This window comes from Ahaetulla prasina, chromosome 6, assembly GCF_028640845.1.
Source record: "Ahaetulla prasina isolate Xishuangbanna chromosome 6, ASM2864084v1, whole genome shotgun sequence".
NCBI classification, from domain to species: domain Eukaryota; kingdom Metazoa; phylum Chordata; class Lepidosauria; order Squamata; family Colubridae; genus Ahaetulla; species Ahaetulla prasina.
The window spans coordinates 107,787,349-107,803,605 of record NC_080544.1 but is presented as its reverse complement, the minus strand read 5'-3'; the positions used below and the strand labels follow the sequence as shown (position 1 = coordinate 107,803,605).

General features: G+C 42.2%; 1 protein-coding gene across 1 annotated transcript in view; it reads left to right on the top strand.

The window, feature by feature from the left end:
* Positions 1–15,929, top strand: part of ABCF3 (ATP binding cassette subfamily F member 3) — a 48,708-nt gene extending 32,779 nt beyond the window's left edge. Inside the window, exons 15-21 of the mRNA XM_058188447.1 lie at positions 4–48; positions 1,918–2,050; positions 6,540–6,628; positions 10,458–10,549; positions 11,294–11,426; positions 12,311–12,398; positions 14,657–15,929. Coding sequence (XP_058044430.1) covers positions 4–48; positions 1,918–2,050; positions 6,540–6,628; positions 10,458–10,549; positions 11,294–11,426; positions 12,311–12,398; positions 14,657–14,815 — 739 coding nt within the window. The 3' untranslated portion in view covers positions 14,816–15,929. The remainder of the gene's footprint in view (positions 1–3; positions 49–1,917; positions 2,051–6,539; positions 6,629–10,457; positions 10,550–11,293; positions 11,427–12,310; positions 12,399–14,656) is intronic.
* The last annotated feature ends 328 nt before the right edge of the window (positions 15,930–16,257 follow it).

Genomic DNA, 16,257 nt, shown 5'->3' with positions numbered 1-16,257 from the left:
CAGGCCAAAACTGAAGCCAGTGGACAAAGAATCCGAGGTGATAGTGAAGTAAGTGAATCTTATTTTATTTATTTATTTATTTATTTATTAAATTTTTATACTGCCCTTCTCCCGAAGGACTCAGGGCGGTGTACAGCCAGAATAAAAACAAAGATGTATACAATTTAAAACAACATTTAAAAAGAGCAAATTTTAAAGGCTGATTATTAAAATTTAAGTTAAAAAGTTAAAAATATTAAAAAACCCAATTAAAATACATCACTAATTATGCCAGTCCCGCTTTAATGAATAAATATGTTTTGAGCTCACGACGGAAGGTCCGAAGATCAGGCACTTGACGCAGGCCGGGGGGAAGTTCGTTCCAGAACGTCGATGCCCCCACAGAGAAGGCCCTACTCCTGGGGGCCGCCAGCCGACACTGTTTGGCGGACGGCACCCTGAGGAGACCCTCTCTGTGCGAGCGTACAGGTCGGTGGGAGGCAAAGGGTAACAGCAGGCGGTCTCGTAAGTACCCGGGTCCTAAGCCATGGAGCGCTTTAAAGATAGTTACCAAAATCTTGAAGCGCACAAGAAAGCCCAATTTTCTAGTCCGTCATAGGAAAAGAAGGGCAGACGTCTTCTTGCTCACCTATCTGCCTTCTCAGACTCGGTACAGATACTCCTGACTTAGCAAATACTCATTCAACGACGGTTGCAACAGTGCCGAATGAGTTGATACTTATAACCGGTCCTGAAAGTTCTGGCCATTGCAGCATCCTGCAGTCACATGATCGCCATTTGGCTGGGGAATTCTGGGAGTTGTTTTTTTTTTTAATTTGAATTTATATCCCGCCCTTCTCCGAAGACTCAGGGCAGCTTACATTGTGTTAAGCAATAGTCTCATCCATTTGTATATTATATACAAAGTCAACTTTTATTGCCCCCAACAATCTGGGTCCTCATTTTACCTACCTTATAAAGGATGGAAGGCTGAGTCAACCTTGGGCCTGGTGGGGCTTGAACCTGCAGTAATTGCAAGCAGCTGTGTTAATAACAGACTGCATTAGTCTGTTGAGCCACCAGAGGCCCATGCTTCTTAAAATGACGGCAGTTGAGAAACACTGCCTTAGGCAAATCACCCGCCCTTCGGGCACCTAGTTGGCAAGACAGAAATGATAAGGTTGGCCGGTCCTGTGTGGATTTTGTAAGAAAAGGTTTTGAATCAAGTTAATGGGTTATTTTTCTTCTTCCTTTTCTTCTTTTTCTTTTTTTTCTTCCGGTTTTTTTTTTTCATTTTAAGAATATGTGAGGAATTTAAAATGTTCAGTGATAAAATTTCCAAGGGAATAGTAATAATATTCATACCTCTCAAATTTTAAACTGGTTTTGGTTGTTGTTGTTCTTATTGAGAATTGATGATATAGAAACATATGTTACTTAGAGGCAGAGGAAGTTGATAAGAGGGAATAGTCTTTGTGATTTCAGGAGTAATCCCAAATATGATGGAAATGCCTATGTGATTTCAGGGCAGCTTTATGAAAAGGTTTTTAGATGGTCTGACCTCTGATTAAAAGTAATCAAGATATGTTTAAATTTGTGGAATTTAAGAAGCAATAGAAGAATTATTAATGAGTCTTTAGGGAATTTAAACATGGGGACTAGACTTCATTTAAATGGAACACAATATTTACTAGAGATGTGTAAAAAATATTAATTTGAACGAAGAAGGAAATACATTGTATAGAATACAACTAGGGATGAAATTTGAAATGGGTTTAAACATGTACCTGACTGACAATCTGTTCACAATGATGTTTTTTACTATATCTATAAAAAATAAAAAAATTTGCAAAAAAAAAAGAAGTGACGAGGGACCTTTGGGCCACTTCCATTTTTGCTCATTCCCCTGGACTTTTTTTTCCCCTCCCCCCCCCTTAGGTTCCCGGATGGCTTTGAGAAGTTTTCTCCTCCCATCTTACAACTTGACGAAGTGGACTTTTACTACGAGCCCAATAACTACATCTTCTGCTCCCTCTCTGTCTCTGCTGACCTGGACTCGCGCATCTGCGTGGTAAGATGAAATATTTGGCAAAAGGTTAATTATGCGGAACTGATAAAGCATTGCCTACCACAAACAAGGAAACAAAAAAAAAATCCAATGGTTCAGCAATTGTTTTGTAGCAGTGGATAGACCAAGCAAAAAGAAATGCTACCGTGTTTCCCCCAAAATAAGACCCTGTCTTATATTTTTTTGAAACCTGAAATAAGCGCTTGGCCTTATTGCCAGGCGCTCAAAAGCCCGATTGGGCTTATTATCAGGGGATGTCTTATTTTGGGGGAAAACAGGGTTTTTAACAGAAGGGCCTAATAAGAGCTAGGAGCTGTGGTTGCACAGTGGTTAAAATGCAGCATTTCAGGCTGACTCTGCCCATACACCAGGAATTCGATCCTGACCGGCTCAAGATTGGCTCAGCCTTCCGTCCTTCCAAGGTCAGTAAAATGAGGACCCAGATTGTTGGGGGCAATATGCTGACTCTGTAAACCGCTTAGAGAGGGCTGTAAAGCGGCATATAAGTCTAAGGGCTGTTACTATTGCTGTTGCTTTGCTCTTACCAATTCAGCAGAAATATTTCTGGCCTGGGTGCATACAACATGCTTAACCTGGTTACTGAACTAACCTATTTTTGGAGTAGCACTATTCAGTGAGCATAAATAAGCCAACAGGCAGGTTTATGTAATACACAGAAAAGATAAACTCCATCCAAGTTTTGGAGGGCATGCAATTGAAGCTCCTTGCTCTTTAATGGACTCACATAAAGACTGCCCTCATGTTTGAGCTGTGGCACACACAGATTAAAGCATACTAATATAGTGAGAATTCTATTTATACAACAATATTTCTTACCTTTGGCGAGCTGGGCAGCATGTAAATTTGATAAATAATTTAATAAAAATGCTTTAGCCTCAAAAACGGGTAAGTCAGGTGGTCTCAGCTAATCTCAATGTTCCAAACTTTGGAACATTTTGAATTCCTTTTGAGTAATAGAAGGGAATTTTCTCACTTAAAGCAAGGCATTAGCAATGTCATCAGTGGAAAATTGCACTGAGATTCTTGGCTTGTAAAAGCTGGTGTTCCACAGATGCTAATTCAGTTCACTTTGGATTCCAAAAGGATTTGAGTGATTTATTCATTAAATGTATATGCCACCCATCTCACTGTCCCAAGTGACTCTGGGTGGCTTACAACAAGATAAAAAAGATAAATGGAAAAACAGCGAAAGCATTAAAATTAAATGTCAGGGTTCCAAGTAACACCTCCAATGAAATCAAACTCGAAGGCTTGAAGTTCCTCAAAGCTAACTTTTGTTAGAGATGTCGTATTGGCACATCTGGGAAAACCCGAATCTGAGAGCTTCCGGGTTTTCCACACCCAAAAAAAAGTTCAGATCTTGCCCCTCACCCACATGTGCACCACACATCCAATCAGGTACCGTCCGGAACAGAACATACCTCCTCATTCTTCACAATGGCCTTGACTTTCTGGAAAGAATGTTATTTTAACTACATATCTTCTTCACTCTATACAATCCCCCCTCCCAATTTCCCATAGTAGAATTTGTGGCAGGCCTGAAGGCAGAAAGGTAGAATGATGGTCTGACATTAAGATCAAGGTAAAGGTTCCCCTCGCACATATGTGCTAGTCGTTCCCAACTCTAGGGGGTGGTGCTCATCTCCGTTTCAAAGCCGAAGAGCCAGCGCTGTCCGAAGACGCCTCCGTGGTCATGTGGTCGGCATGACTCAACACCAAAGGCGTACAGAACGCTGTTACCTTCCCACCAAAGGTGGTCCCTGTTTTTCTACTTGCATTTTTTATGTGCTTTTGAACTGCTACATTGGCAGAAGCTGGGACAAGTAACGGGAATTCACCCCGTTACGCGGCACTAGGGATTCAAACCGCTGAACTGCCGACCTTTTGATCGACAATCTCAGCGTCTTAGCCACTGAGCTACTGTGTCCCAATAACATTAACAACAATTAAATAAAACACTAAAAGCAAGAGCAGTACACCTACAGCATAGTGCATCCCCATCAGGGTAAGTCAACCAGCAAGCCAGGTGCTAAGGCCCTTCTGGATGGCCAGAAGGAAGGAGGCAGATGTCATGTCTAAAGGCAAGATGTAGGGCAGGGGCCATGGCCGAGATAAAGAGCTCCACCAACCGAAATTCCTTGGCCCACAGAGTCTGAACGAGGCCTTTTCTGCCTGCAGGAAGATTTATGCAAATCACTTGTGCGACCAATAAACATCCCAAGAACTTGGCTAGTGTGAGTGACAGATTGCTGTACATAATTTTCATAATTATGCATTTCAAGGTTTTGGTTACCATCTTTAAAGTGCTCCATGGCTTGGGGCCTGGGTACTTACTGGACCGCCTGCTGTTACCTCATGCCTCCCACCGACTCGTACGCTCACACAGAGAGGGACTTCTCAGGGTGCCGTCCACCAGGCAATGTCGGCTGGCGGCCCCCAGGGGAAGATCCTTCTCTGTGGGGGCTCCTACTCTTTGGAATGAACTTCCCCCTGGTTTACGCCAAATATCTGACCTTCGGACCTTTCGCCGCGAACTGAAAACATATTTGTTTGTTCACGCGGGGCTTTCTTAAATTGTCTAGATTTCGAATTTTAAATTTTATTTAAGTCTTAAATTGGGGTTTTTAGATTTTTAACCATTTTGATTTTCGGCCACACTGTATAATAAGTTTTTTAATTTACTTTTAATTGTACATTGTTTCTTTTTTACCTTGGCTGTACACCGCCCTGAGTCCTTCGGGAGAAGGGCGGTCTATAAATCTAATAAAATAAAATAAATAAAATACATAAATAAAACTGCACGTCGCATTTGTTGGCTTGATTGGTTGGTTTCTGTGACCGCCCATCTCAGCCAACGACATAGAATAGTTTAACGCTTGGGCAATTCGGCTCGAATTTAAATAACTTTTCCTAGTTTCTTTCACTGGCCAGTACATTTAACTTTACTTCAACCTATGTGCATTTTTTCTGGCATAATGCTGTACCTAAAGATTTGCATTTGAGGACCCTGTGTCATTTTAAGCAAAAAGCAAAAAAAAAGGAAAGTATCAGGCTGTATAGCATCAATAGATGGCAGTGTTTTATCACCATTTCATTTGGCCACAACAAAATTTTTAAATCTTAGGGATTAGTCCTCAAATTTATTACGGCTTCCTCCATCCCTTCCCATCCTTTTCTTCCATTGCTTGTAAATCAGCTACTTTTCTTCGATTGAAAAGCAGATTAGAAGGGCTATAAGTAAGGATACAGGAAGTAATAGGCTTCCAGATGGAATACATACCAGAGCTGTTTCTTCTAGGAATGATGAAAACAAAATACGAAAAAAACCACAACATATATTATTTTACATATGACAACGGCGGCAAGATTGGCATTTGCGCAATGTTGGAGAAGCTCAAATATATACCCTCTGAAGATACCACTTTATAATGCCACTTTATAATGCCACTTTAATACCACTTTATAATGCCACTTTAATACCACTTTATAATGCCTTGGTAAGGCCACACTTGGAATATTGCATTCAGTTTTGGTCGCCATGATGTAAAAAGGATGTTGAGACTCTAGAAAGAATGAAGAGAAGAGCAACAAAGAGGATTAGGGGACTGGAGGCTAGAACATATGAAGAACGGTTGCAGGAACTCGGTATGCCTAGTTTAATGAAAAGAAGGACTAGGGGAGACATGATAGCAGTCTTCCAATATCTCAGGGGTTGCCACAAAGAAGAGGGAGTCAGGCTGTTCTCCAAAGCACCTGAGGGTAGAACAAGAAGCAACGGGTGGAAACTAATCAAGGAGAGAAGCAACTTAGAACTAAGGAGAGATTTCCTGACGGTTAGAACAATTAATCAGTCGAACAACTTGCCTGCAGAAGTTGTAAATGCTCCAACACTGGAAATTTTTAAGAAAATGTTGGATAGCCATTTGTCTGAGATGGTGTAGGGCTTCCTGCCTGGGCAGGGGGTTGGACTAGAAGACCTCCAAGGTCCCTTCCAACTCTTATTGTTGTTGTTGTTGTTGTTGTTATTATTATTATTATTATTATTATTATTAGTTAATAATTAGAAAAATATTTGGATTGTGCCAAGATGGACAAAGTAACACTTGAACTGAAAGGACGGATGGATTCGGATTTTTATGTAATATGGGAGAAATGGTATAATCGGGTCGAAAAAAGGAAAAAAAGGGGGAAATAACAGATAATAGAATTCGTAAGAATTAGAAATCCTAATTAGAATTAGTAATATAATTTAGTAAAATTATACAGAGTATAGGAGAACACTAATGGGATGATATGTAAATGGTCGCAGTCATGCACAAGAGTCGAATGAAAATTGTTTAATTATTAAAATTCAATAAAATTTATATTTTTAAAAAAAGGCTATAAGAAAATATGCATGCATCAGAGTAAGTTTTCTTCTGTTTCTCTTGAGTTCTGGATGTTTCTGTAGTTTCACATCATTTACTTCTAGGTTGGAGAGAACGGAGCTGGCAAATCTACCATGCTGAAGATCCTGATGGGAGATCTGACACCGGTGCGAGGGATTAGACATGCTCACAGGTAGCTTTCAAACCACCATCACCAGAGATAGCGGGGAATGAGAAGAAGAGCACACGCTCGTAGGAAATTGCCGACTTGTTGCTAAGTAATCCATAGCATCCCGGATTCCGGAGGCACATGTGCTTTAGAATAGAATAGAATAGAATTCTTTATTAGCCAAGTGTGATTGGATACTCAAGGAATTTGTCTTTGGTGCATGTGCTCTCAATCTACATAAAAGAAAAGATACGTTCATCAAGGATCATAAGGTACAACACTTAATGATAGTCATAGAATAGAATAGAATAGAATAGAATAGAATAGAATAGAATAGAATAGAATAGAATAGAATAGAATAGAATTCTTTATTAGCCAAGTGTGATTGGACACTCAAGGAATTTGTCTTTGGTGCATATGCTCTCAATCTACATAAAAGAAAAGATACGTTCTTCAAGAATCATAAGGTACAACAATTAATGATAGTTGTGTTGTAAATGTTGTACCTTGATGAAGGTATCTTTTCTTTTATGTACACTGAGAGCATATGCACCAAGACAAATTCCTTGTGTGTCCAATCACACTTGGCCAATAAAAAATTCTATTCTATTCTATTCTATTCTATCCTATCCTATCCTATCCATAATACTTGATGAAGGTATCTTTTCTTTTATGTACACTGAGAGCGTATGCACCAAGACAAATTCCTTGTGTGTCCAATCACACTTGGCCAATAAAAATTCTTATCTATCTATCTATCATAGGGAACAAATAAACAATTGAATCATACTAGAAAACAATCAATATAAATCGTAAGGATACAGCAACAAGTTACAGTCCTACAGTCATAAGTGGGAGGAGATGGGTGATAGGAACGATGAGATTAATAGTAATAGTAATGCAGACTTAGTGAATAGTTTGACAGTGTTGAGGGAATTATTTGTTTAGCGAGTGATGGTGTTCGGGAAAAATTGTTCTAATTATCGTGGTGTGCAGTGCTCTATAGCGTCGTAGTTTTGAGGGTAGGAGTTGAAACAATTTATGTCCAGGATGTGAAGGGTCTTTAAATATTTTCACAGCCCTCTTTTTGACTCGTGCAGTATACAGGTCCTCAATGGGAGGCAGGTTGGTAGCAATTATTTTTTCTGCAGTTCTAATGATCCTCTGAAGTCTGTGTTTTTCTTGTTGGGTTGCAGAACCGAACCAGACAGTTATAGAGGTGCAAATGACAGACTCAATAATTCCTCTGTAGAATTGGATCAGCAGCTCCTTGGGCAGTTTGAGCTTCCTGAGTTGGCGCAGAAAGAACATTCTTTGTTGTGCTTTTTTGATGACGATTTTGATGTAAGGTGTCCATTTTAGGTCTTGCGATATGATAGAATCTAGATATAATATAGAATAGAATTAGAATAGAATAGAATAGAATAGAATAGAATAGAATAGAATAGAATAGAATAGAATAGAATAGAATAGAATAGAATAGAATAGAATAGAATAGAATAGAATAGAATAGAATAGAATAGAATTCTTTATTAGCCAAGTGTGATTGGACACTCAAGGAATTTGTCTTTGGTGCATATGCTCTCAATCTACATAAAAGAAAAGATACGTTCTTCAAGAATCATAAGGTACAACAATTAATGATAGTTGTGTTGTAAATGTTGTACCTTGATGAACGTATCTTTTCTTTTATGTACACTGAGAGCATATGCACCAAGACAAATTCCTTGTGTGTCCAATCACACTTGGCCAATAAAAAATTCTATTCTATTCTATTCTATTCTATTCTATTCTATTCTATTCTATTCTATTCTATTCTATCCTATCCTATCCTATCCTATCCTATCCTATCCTATCCATAATTCTTGATGAAGGTATCTTTTCTTTTATGTACACTGAGAGCGTATGCACCAAGACAAATTCCTTGTGTGTCCAATCACACTTGGCCAATAAAAATTCTTATCTATCTATCATAGGGAACAAATAAACAATTGAATCATACTAGAAAACAATCAATATAAATCGTAAGGATACAGCAACAAGTTACAGTCCTACAGTCATAAGTGGGAGGAGATGGGTGATAGGAACGATGAGATTAATAGTAATAGTAATGCAGACTTAGTGAATAGTTTGACAGTGTTGAGGGAATTATTTGTTTAGCGAGTGATGGTGTTCGGGAAAAATTGTTCTAGTTATCGTGGTGTGCAGTGCTCTATAGCGTCGTAGTTTTGAGGGTAGGAGTTGAAACAATTTATGTCCAGGATGTGAGGGGTCTTTAAATATTTTCACAGCCCTCTTTTTGACTCGTGCAGTATACAGGTCCTCAATGGGAGGCAGGTTGGTAGCCATTGTTTTTTCTGCAGTTCTAATGATCCTCTGAAGTCTGTGTCTGTCTTGTTGGGTTGCAGAACCAAACCAGACAGTTATAGAGGTGCAGACAGGCTCAGTAATTCCTCTGTAGAACTGGATCAGCAGCTCCTTGGGCAGTTTGAGCTTCCTGAGTTGGCGCAGAAAGAACATTCTTTGTTGTGCTTTTTTGATGACGATTTTGATGTAAGGTGTCCATTTTAGGTCTTGCGATATGATAGAATCTAGATATAATATAGAATAGAATTAGAATAGAATAGAATAGAATAGAATAGAATAGAATAGAATAGAATAGAAGAATGGGAATGGAATAGAACCTATTACATTGCTTTCTGTCTACTTTGGAGATAAGCTTTTAATCTTTCTGTAAAGATGGGAAACTTTTGGTAAAATATCAGCACATTGGACTAGAACAGCGGTTTTGAATTCACAGGCTAAAGGCCACTTTGTGTGCAACGTGAGCTCCACTTCGAAGCACCATCCTAGCTCAGGCCAAGGCCTAATAGCTCAAAAGCTGAATGAAGCTACTTTTTTTCCCCTGATTTCTCCTTCCTTCCTTCCTTCCTTCCTTCCTTCCTTCCTTCCTTCCTTCCTTCCTTCCTTCCTTCCTTCCTTCCTTCCTTCCTTCATTAGGAGAGGAGCACTACTCTTAGCTTTCCCGATGTTAGCTGGGAGCTGCAACACTGCTGTTGCTTCCTATCTCTGCCCTACTTTCCTGCTGTTCTGTATCGCTCAAAGACAGTGTTTCTCAATCATGGCAACTTTAAATTAGGTGGGCTTCAACTCCTAGAATTTCCCAGTCAGCGTGGCCGGCTGGAGAATTCTGGGAGTTGAAGTCCGTCCATCTTAAAAATGGCCGAGGTTGAGAAACACCGCTTTAAGGGCTGCAGAACACCAGGCCCTGAGCAGTGGCAGCCTCGGTCTCCTCCTATTCCCCTCCCATATCTCTATCCCTCCAAGTTGAAGGAAACCACCAGGAGGAAAGGCTGACCTTGAAAAAAAGACGCAGCCCTTTGCTGTTGTTGAGTGATCGGGGAGGGTGGGGGATGTGGATTCTTTGAAAAGTTATAGATTAGATCGGGGTCTGCAAACTTGGCTCTTTTAAGACTTGTGGACTTCAACTCCCAGCAAAGCTGGCTGAGGAACTCCGGGAGTTGAAGTCCACAAGTCTTAAAAGAGCCAAGTTTGCAGACCCCCCTGGATTAGATGTTATGTTTTAGCGCAACCTGTGCACGAGGATCCCTTTTTTGGAATTGATCCTGAAATTCTCCACAGCTCTGAATGAACCGCGGTAAGGAATATGTCTCCTTAAGCAACAGAAGCCAGCTTCCCCATTTATCCCTCTTATTCTCTCCTTGTCAGGCAGAGGGAATCCTTTTTAATCTTGCAAAAGAGCAAGTTATTCCTTTGGCTAATTGTTTTCAATGACAGGCCATTTTAAACTCTAGTTTTAACAATGGTGTTTTTTTTTCCCCCTGCCGGGCAGAAATCTTAAAATTGGCTATTTCAGCCAACATCATGTGGATCAACTGGATTTGGATATTAGTGCCACAGAACTACTAGCAAAAAAATTTCCAGGTAAGTTGCCAAAACACCCTCTCAGAATTTGTTAAATTTCAGCTCTACATAGATTTCATTGCCTACATACTTAACCATCAGAAATACTTTAACCGCACTTTTCCCTGCCCTGCTTCGGCCAAAGAGGCTGTAGAAAAAATGCTTTTAAAAGGCTCTGACGATCCCAGCTGAATTGCCTGATTGTCAGAGGCTTTTCTTTTCTTTTAAAAGCATTTTTTTTTGTCTTTAAAAGAAAAAAAGCCTTTGAGGATCAGTCAACTCAGCTGGGATCCTCAGAGCCATTTAAAAGCATTTTTTACAACCTCTTCAGCTGAAGAGGTTGTAGAAAAATGCTTTTAAAAGGCTCTGATGATCCCACCTGAGCCGTGCGATCATCAGAGACTTTTTTTTTTTTACTTTTAAAAGCATTTTTCCGGCTGTAGAAAAAATGCTTTTAAAAGTTAAAAAAAAACTGATGATTGTGCGGCTCAGCTGGGCATGGGGGTGGGCAGGGATTTTTGCTACCGGTTCTCCGAACCAACTGCCGCCATCGCTACTGGATCAGGCGATCCGTTCTGAACTGGGAGCATTTCACACCTGGTTTAACCCCCGTAACCTTTTATCAACGTGGCCTGTAGCATCCCTCAGCGTGGCTTCCCAGCCACACCTGGTCATCGGGATAACGAGATTTTGGGTTAGCTCTCCTGGCTCATAACGTTTGTGACATGGGTTTCACACCTCTTCTTTCTGCTCCACGTGATTTAGGGAAATCGGAGGAGGAATACCGTCATCAGCTGGGATGCTACGGAGTCTCCGGAGAATTGGCCGTCCGCCCTGTTGCCAGCCTATCTGGGGGACAAAAGAGCAGAGTGGCTTTTGCCCAGATGACCATGCCTTGGTAATCCTGCTGGGTTGTTATTGTTGGTTTGTTTCCTGTTGTTGGGGGTGGGGGGGTTGTTTGCTTGTTTGTTTGTTTTCTGCATTATTCAAATAGTGGGCAGAGAGGGTGTCCTTAACATGGAAAGGGAACAAGATCATATTTCTGGCACTTATCAACCAGCCCAGATTTATGGCCATTTGCAGCATCCCACAGTCACATGAAGCCAGCATTTACCGTATTTTTGCGAGTATAAGATGCCCCTTTTTCCCCCAGAAAAGAGGGTGAAAATCTGGGTGTGTCTTATACTCCGAATGTAGCCCCACCCAGCTTCTCAAACGGAGGTTTCAGAGGCAGAAAGAAGCTTCAGAAAAGAAGCCCCCAAACAGAGCTTCAGAAAAAAAGCCCCCAAACAGAGCTTCAGAGGCTTTTTTTCTGAAGTTCTGTTTTGGAGGCTTTCAGAGGCAGGGAAAAAAAGCCAAAAAAGCAAGGCACAGAGGTCGCAACCAAGGAACCTGTTGCTAAAATTCACCTCTGGGAACAGCTGATTGAGGGTATTCCGGGAGGCCGATCCACCTGCCAATCAGCTTTTTTCTTATTTTCCTCCCCAAAAACTAAGGTGCGTTTTATACTCCGAAAAATACGGTATTTCCATTTTCCAGCCAAAAAAACCCCAAACCCACCCATTGCAGAGATTGGTTTTGCTTGGTGACAGCTGCGTTTGCTTTACGACCGTCACATTCCCTTAACAAGCACCTCAAAAAAAAAGGTAGTAGAATCAGGCATGGTCCTGTGATGACCCACTTAAGGACCAACACAATGGAATTATGGTGATAATTCCATCCTCAAAGTTGTAAATCAAGAATTGCCTGTACTATAATTGCATTTTTTTTCCCCCTTCATAGCCCCAACTTCTATATACTGGATGAACCAACCAATCACCTGGACATGGAAACCATTGAAGCTCTAGCAAAAGCACTCAACAAATTCCGGGTAAGTCTGTAGCGCTGAGTATGCCCAACATGTCAGGAGCCACAGATTTAATTCATTCTTTTGTTGTCAAATTTAGTTTTAGGGGGAAATTGTGGGCTAATAATAGGTCTGGACGCAGTGGCTCAGGGGTTAGGACACTGAGCTTGTCAATCGAAAGGTCAGCAGTTCAGCGGTTCGAATCCCTAGTGCTGCTGTGTAACGGGGTGAGCTCCCGTTTCTTCTCCTAGCTTCCGCCAACCTAGCAGTTTTGAAAGCACATAAAAATGCAGGAAGAAAAATAGGGACCACCTTTGGTGGGAAGGTAACAGCGTTCTGTGCACCTTTGGCATTGAGTCATGCCGGTCACATGACCACAGAGACGTCTTGAGACAGCGCTGGCTCTTTAGCTTTGAAACGGAGATGAGCACTGCCCCCTAGAGTCGGGAACGACTAGCACATATGTGCGAGGGGAACCTTTACCTTTAATAGGTCTGTGCTTGAAATTGGATCTCAAAAGATGCCACACACCATGTAGGCTCTATCCGTAACAGCTTAAAGCAGCCGCATTTTTCTCCACTGCTGTACAATCTGGCACACAATCCCAAGGAAAAACACCACTGCTTTATGGTGTTGCACATTGGCGCGGAATTCCTACTCCAGAGTAACTTTAGTAGACCAAACACAAAACGCCACAGAGTCTGTTTAATCATAACCAAATCCTATCATGAATCCTATTCTGTGCTGTTTTTTGTTTTTTGTTCAATCTTTGAGAAACAGAAGGGCAAGTGGAAAAATGATGTCATGGAGCAGACAAAACATAGAGCTACCTTGATTTTTAATCTTGCACAGTGGTTCCCTTTAAAGCAGGGGTCTCCAAACTTGGCAACTTTAAGACTTACGGACTTCAACGCCCAGAATTCCTCAGCCAGCTTTGCTTGCTCTCTTGTAATCCCTTCCTCTGCAATCTGAGGAATTCTGAGAGTTGAAATCCACAAGTCTTAAAAGTTGTCAAGTTTGGAGACAAACTTGTGTTTTAAAGCTTCCCCAGTATAGGGCAATTAGCCCAAAGTTTAACACACACTGTAAGTTGTAGTCCACTGTAGCCAGTGGAGATGAACTCAGTCTTCCCCAAGGTGATATAGATAGTCCTCAACTTACGGCCACAACCGAACCCCAAATTTACGTTGCTAAGCGAGAAATTTGTGAAGTGAGTTTTGCCCCGTTGTACGACATTCCTTGCCACGTTTGTTAAGTGAATCACTGCAGTTGTTAAATGAGTAACCCGGTTGTTAAGTGACTCCGGCTTTCCCATTGACTTGGCTTGTCAGAAAGTCGCAAAAGAGGATCACGTGCCCCCGGGACACTGCAACCGTCATAAATATGAGCCCGTTGGTGAGCGTCTGAATTTGGATCACGTGACCATGGGGGAGAGAAGGGGTGCTGCAATGGTCATAAGTCTGAAAAACGGTTATAAGTCAGTTTTTTCAGTACTGTTGTAACTTTGAATGGTCACTGAGTGAACTGTTGTAAATCAAGGACTACCTGTATTCTCCAAACCTGCTGACATTACAGTGTCCACATTTTCCAAGCAAAGTAGAAAATACCAGGCTGGCGGTAACTAATTGGGCTTTCCTCGTTCTTTGCTTTATATTGAAGATAGAATAGAATAGAATAGAATAGAATAGAATAGAATAGAATAGAATAGAATAGAATAGAATAGAATAGAATAGAATAGAATAGAATAGAATTTTATTGGCCAAGTGTGATTGGACACACAAGGAATTTGTCTTGGTGCATATGCTCTCAGTGTACATAAAAGAAAAGATACCTTCATCAAGGTACAACATTTACAGCCCAATTGATGATCAATATATCAATATAAATCATAAGGATTGCCAGCAACAAGTTATAGTCATACAGTCATAAATGGAAAGAGATTGGTGATGGGAACTATGAGAAGATTAATAGTAGTGCAGATTCAGTAAATAGTCTGACAGTGTTGAGGGAATTATTTGTTTAGCAGAGTGATGGCCTTTGGGAAAAAACTGTTCTTGTGTCTAGTTGTTCTGGTGTGCAGTGCTCTATAGCGTCGTTTTGAGGGTAGGAGTTGAAACAAAGCACAATGAAGCAGTATATAGGTGCTATTGCTATTGCTAAAGGAGAATATTTGTAGCTCAAGGTTGAAACGGAAAGGAAGTTGTAGTGAGGGAAGAGCTGACCTTGCAGCCTACGCTCTGCCCAGTTGTGATGTGAGGCTCCCTCCCTCCCTCTTGTTCTAGGGTGGCTTGATCCTAGTTTCGCACGACGAACGGTTCATCCGGCTGGTGTGCAAAGAGCTGTGGGTGTGCGGCAACGGCACCGTTCAGCGTATCGAGGGCGGCTTCGACGAGTACAGAGACACCTTGCAAGAGCAGTTCCGGAAAGAAGGTTTCCTATAAAGCCACCAGACTGTGTGCGTGAGCTGGTGGGGAGCAGAACACGCCCTGGAGCAGCCCTCCCGCTCGCCCCATGGAGTCGCCGGGGGGATTCCACTGCCGTTGGGCGAACGTCGGCTGTGCCAACCGCCAAGCTGACCCCTCCTTCCCCCGGGAAACCAGCATCCGCCGGGAAAGAGAGGACGACGAAAGTAACCCAAGTTGCCAACTCCGCTGCTGGATCTGTGCCAAGTCTCTGCTGGGCGGGGACAGAAGGACAGCTGAAGGGAGAGGTGGAGGTGGGGGCGCCCAGGGCTGATCTAGGGGAGGGAGTTGGGATGGGGAAGAGACATTGCTGCTCCGAGCTGTCCTGTCTCTTCTTCCCCCCACCCCCCACCTTGCCTGTCGGTAGAACTGAACCCACTGCCGAGGAATGTAACGAAGGCTTTGGGGGTGTCAGGTGCTGCTAAATGTTGCACGTTGAGTAGCTTCTCCCAGGAATTGGGCTGGAGCTGCAAACCGTCCTTTGGAAACTGGATCGTTTCTTGCCTTCTCCCCCTCCCTTCCTTCCCCCCCCCCCACCTTTTGGGAAGAGTCGCAGCACCACTCCGAGCACCACTCGAGCGAGCAAGCCAGGTTCCCTTGAAATGGCTTCCTTTTTTTTTTTTCATGGCGTAGCCTTAAATTCCCTCCCCTTTCCCTCCCCTCCTCCCCTTCCCCCTTACTCAGACGGTGATGCTTTTTGTATGGGGATAGGAGCCCGTCTTCGTTTCCATTCTCGGATGTGAACTTGTCACGAGGGGGGACACAACACCATAACAAAAAGCGACACTACTCTATGCAGGGTACAGGATGGTGGAAACGCAGCAGCTTTTCTTCTTCTGCCTGAAGGTGGTGGCCTTGGCTGTTCTGTTTTGTTTTGTTTTGGGTTTTTTTGGGGGGGGAGGGGGTCTTATAACTAAAAATGGTCTCCCGAGTCTCTCAAAGGTCTCAACTCCGTGTAGGGTTAAGATGTGTCCCAGCTAACGCACCATGTCTTGATAATAAAATTAAGTGGTTTTACATTGCAGCGTTACACCTTCAGTCCCCTGTTCATCAGCACTGAGATCGCCGTGTAAATAAAATGGATCGATCTGGTCTTAGGTTTCGGTGTTGTTTTTTTTAACAGCACGGGTAGTTTTACACTGGGGCGGGGCGGGGGAGGAAGTGTCCACCTGAGTTGATTGTATACAGGTAGTTGTTCTGACCTAGGCTTCCCAAGAGCACGAACTAATTGTCTCCTGCAAACTCCACTCCCCTTTCGTTCCTCTTTATTCTGTGTGGGAGGGGCCATTCACCATCCACCTGTGGCTTTACTCCTGAGTCGACCCTTGTTCCTTAGCTGTTCCCTTCTTCTGGCAGCTCTGTGCATGCACACTGGGAACAGGCTCCAGCTGTTGTTCTGCCCCACTGATGTCCCAAGTCTA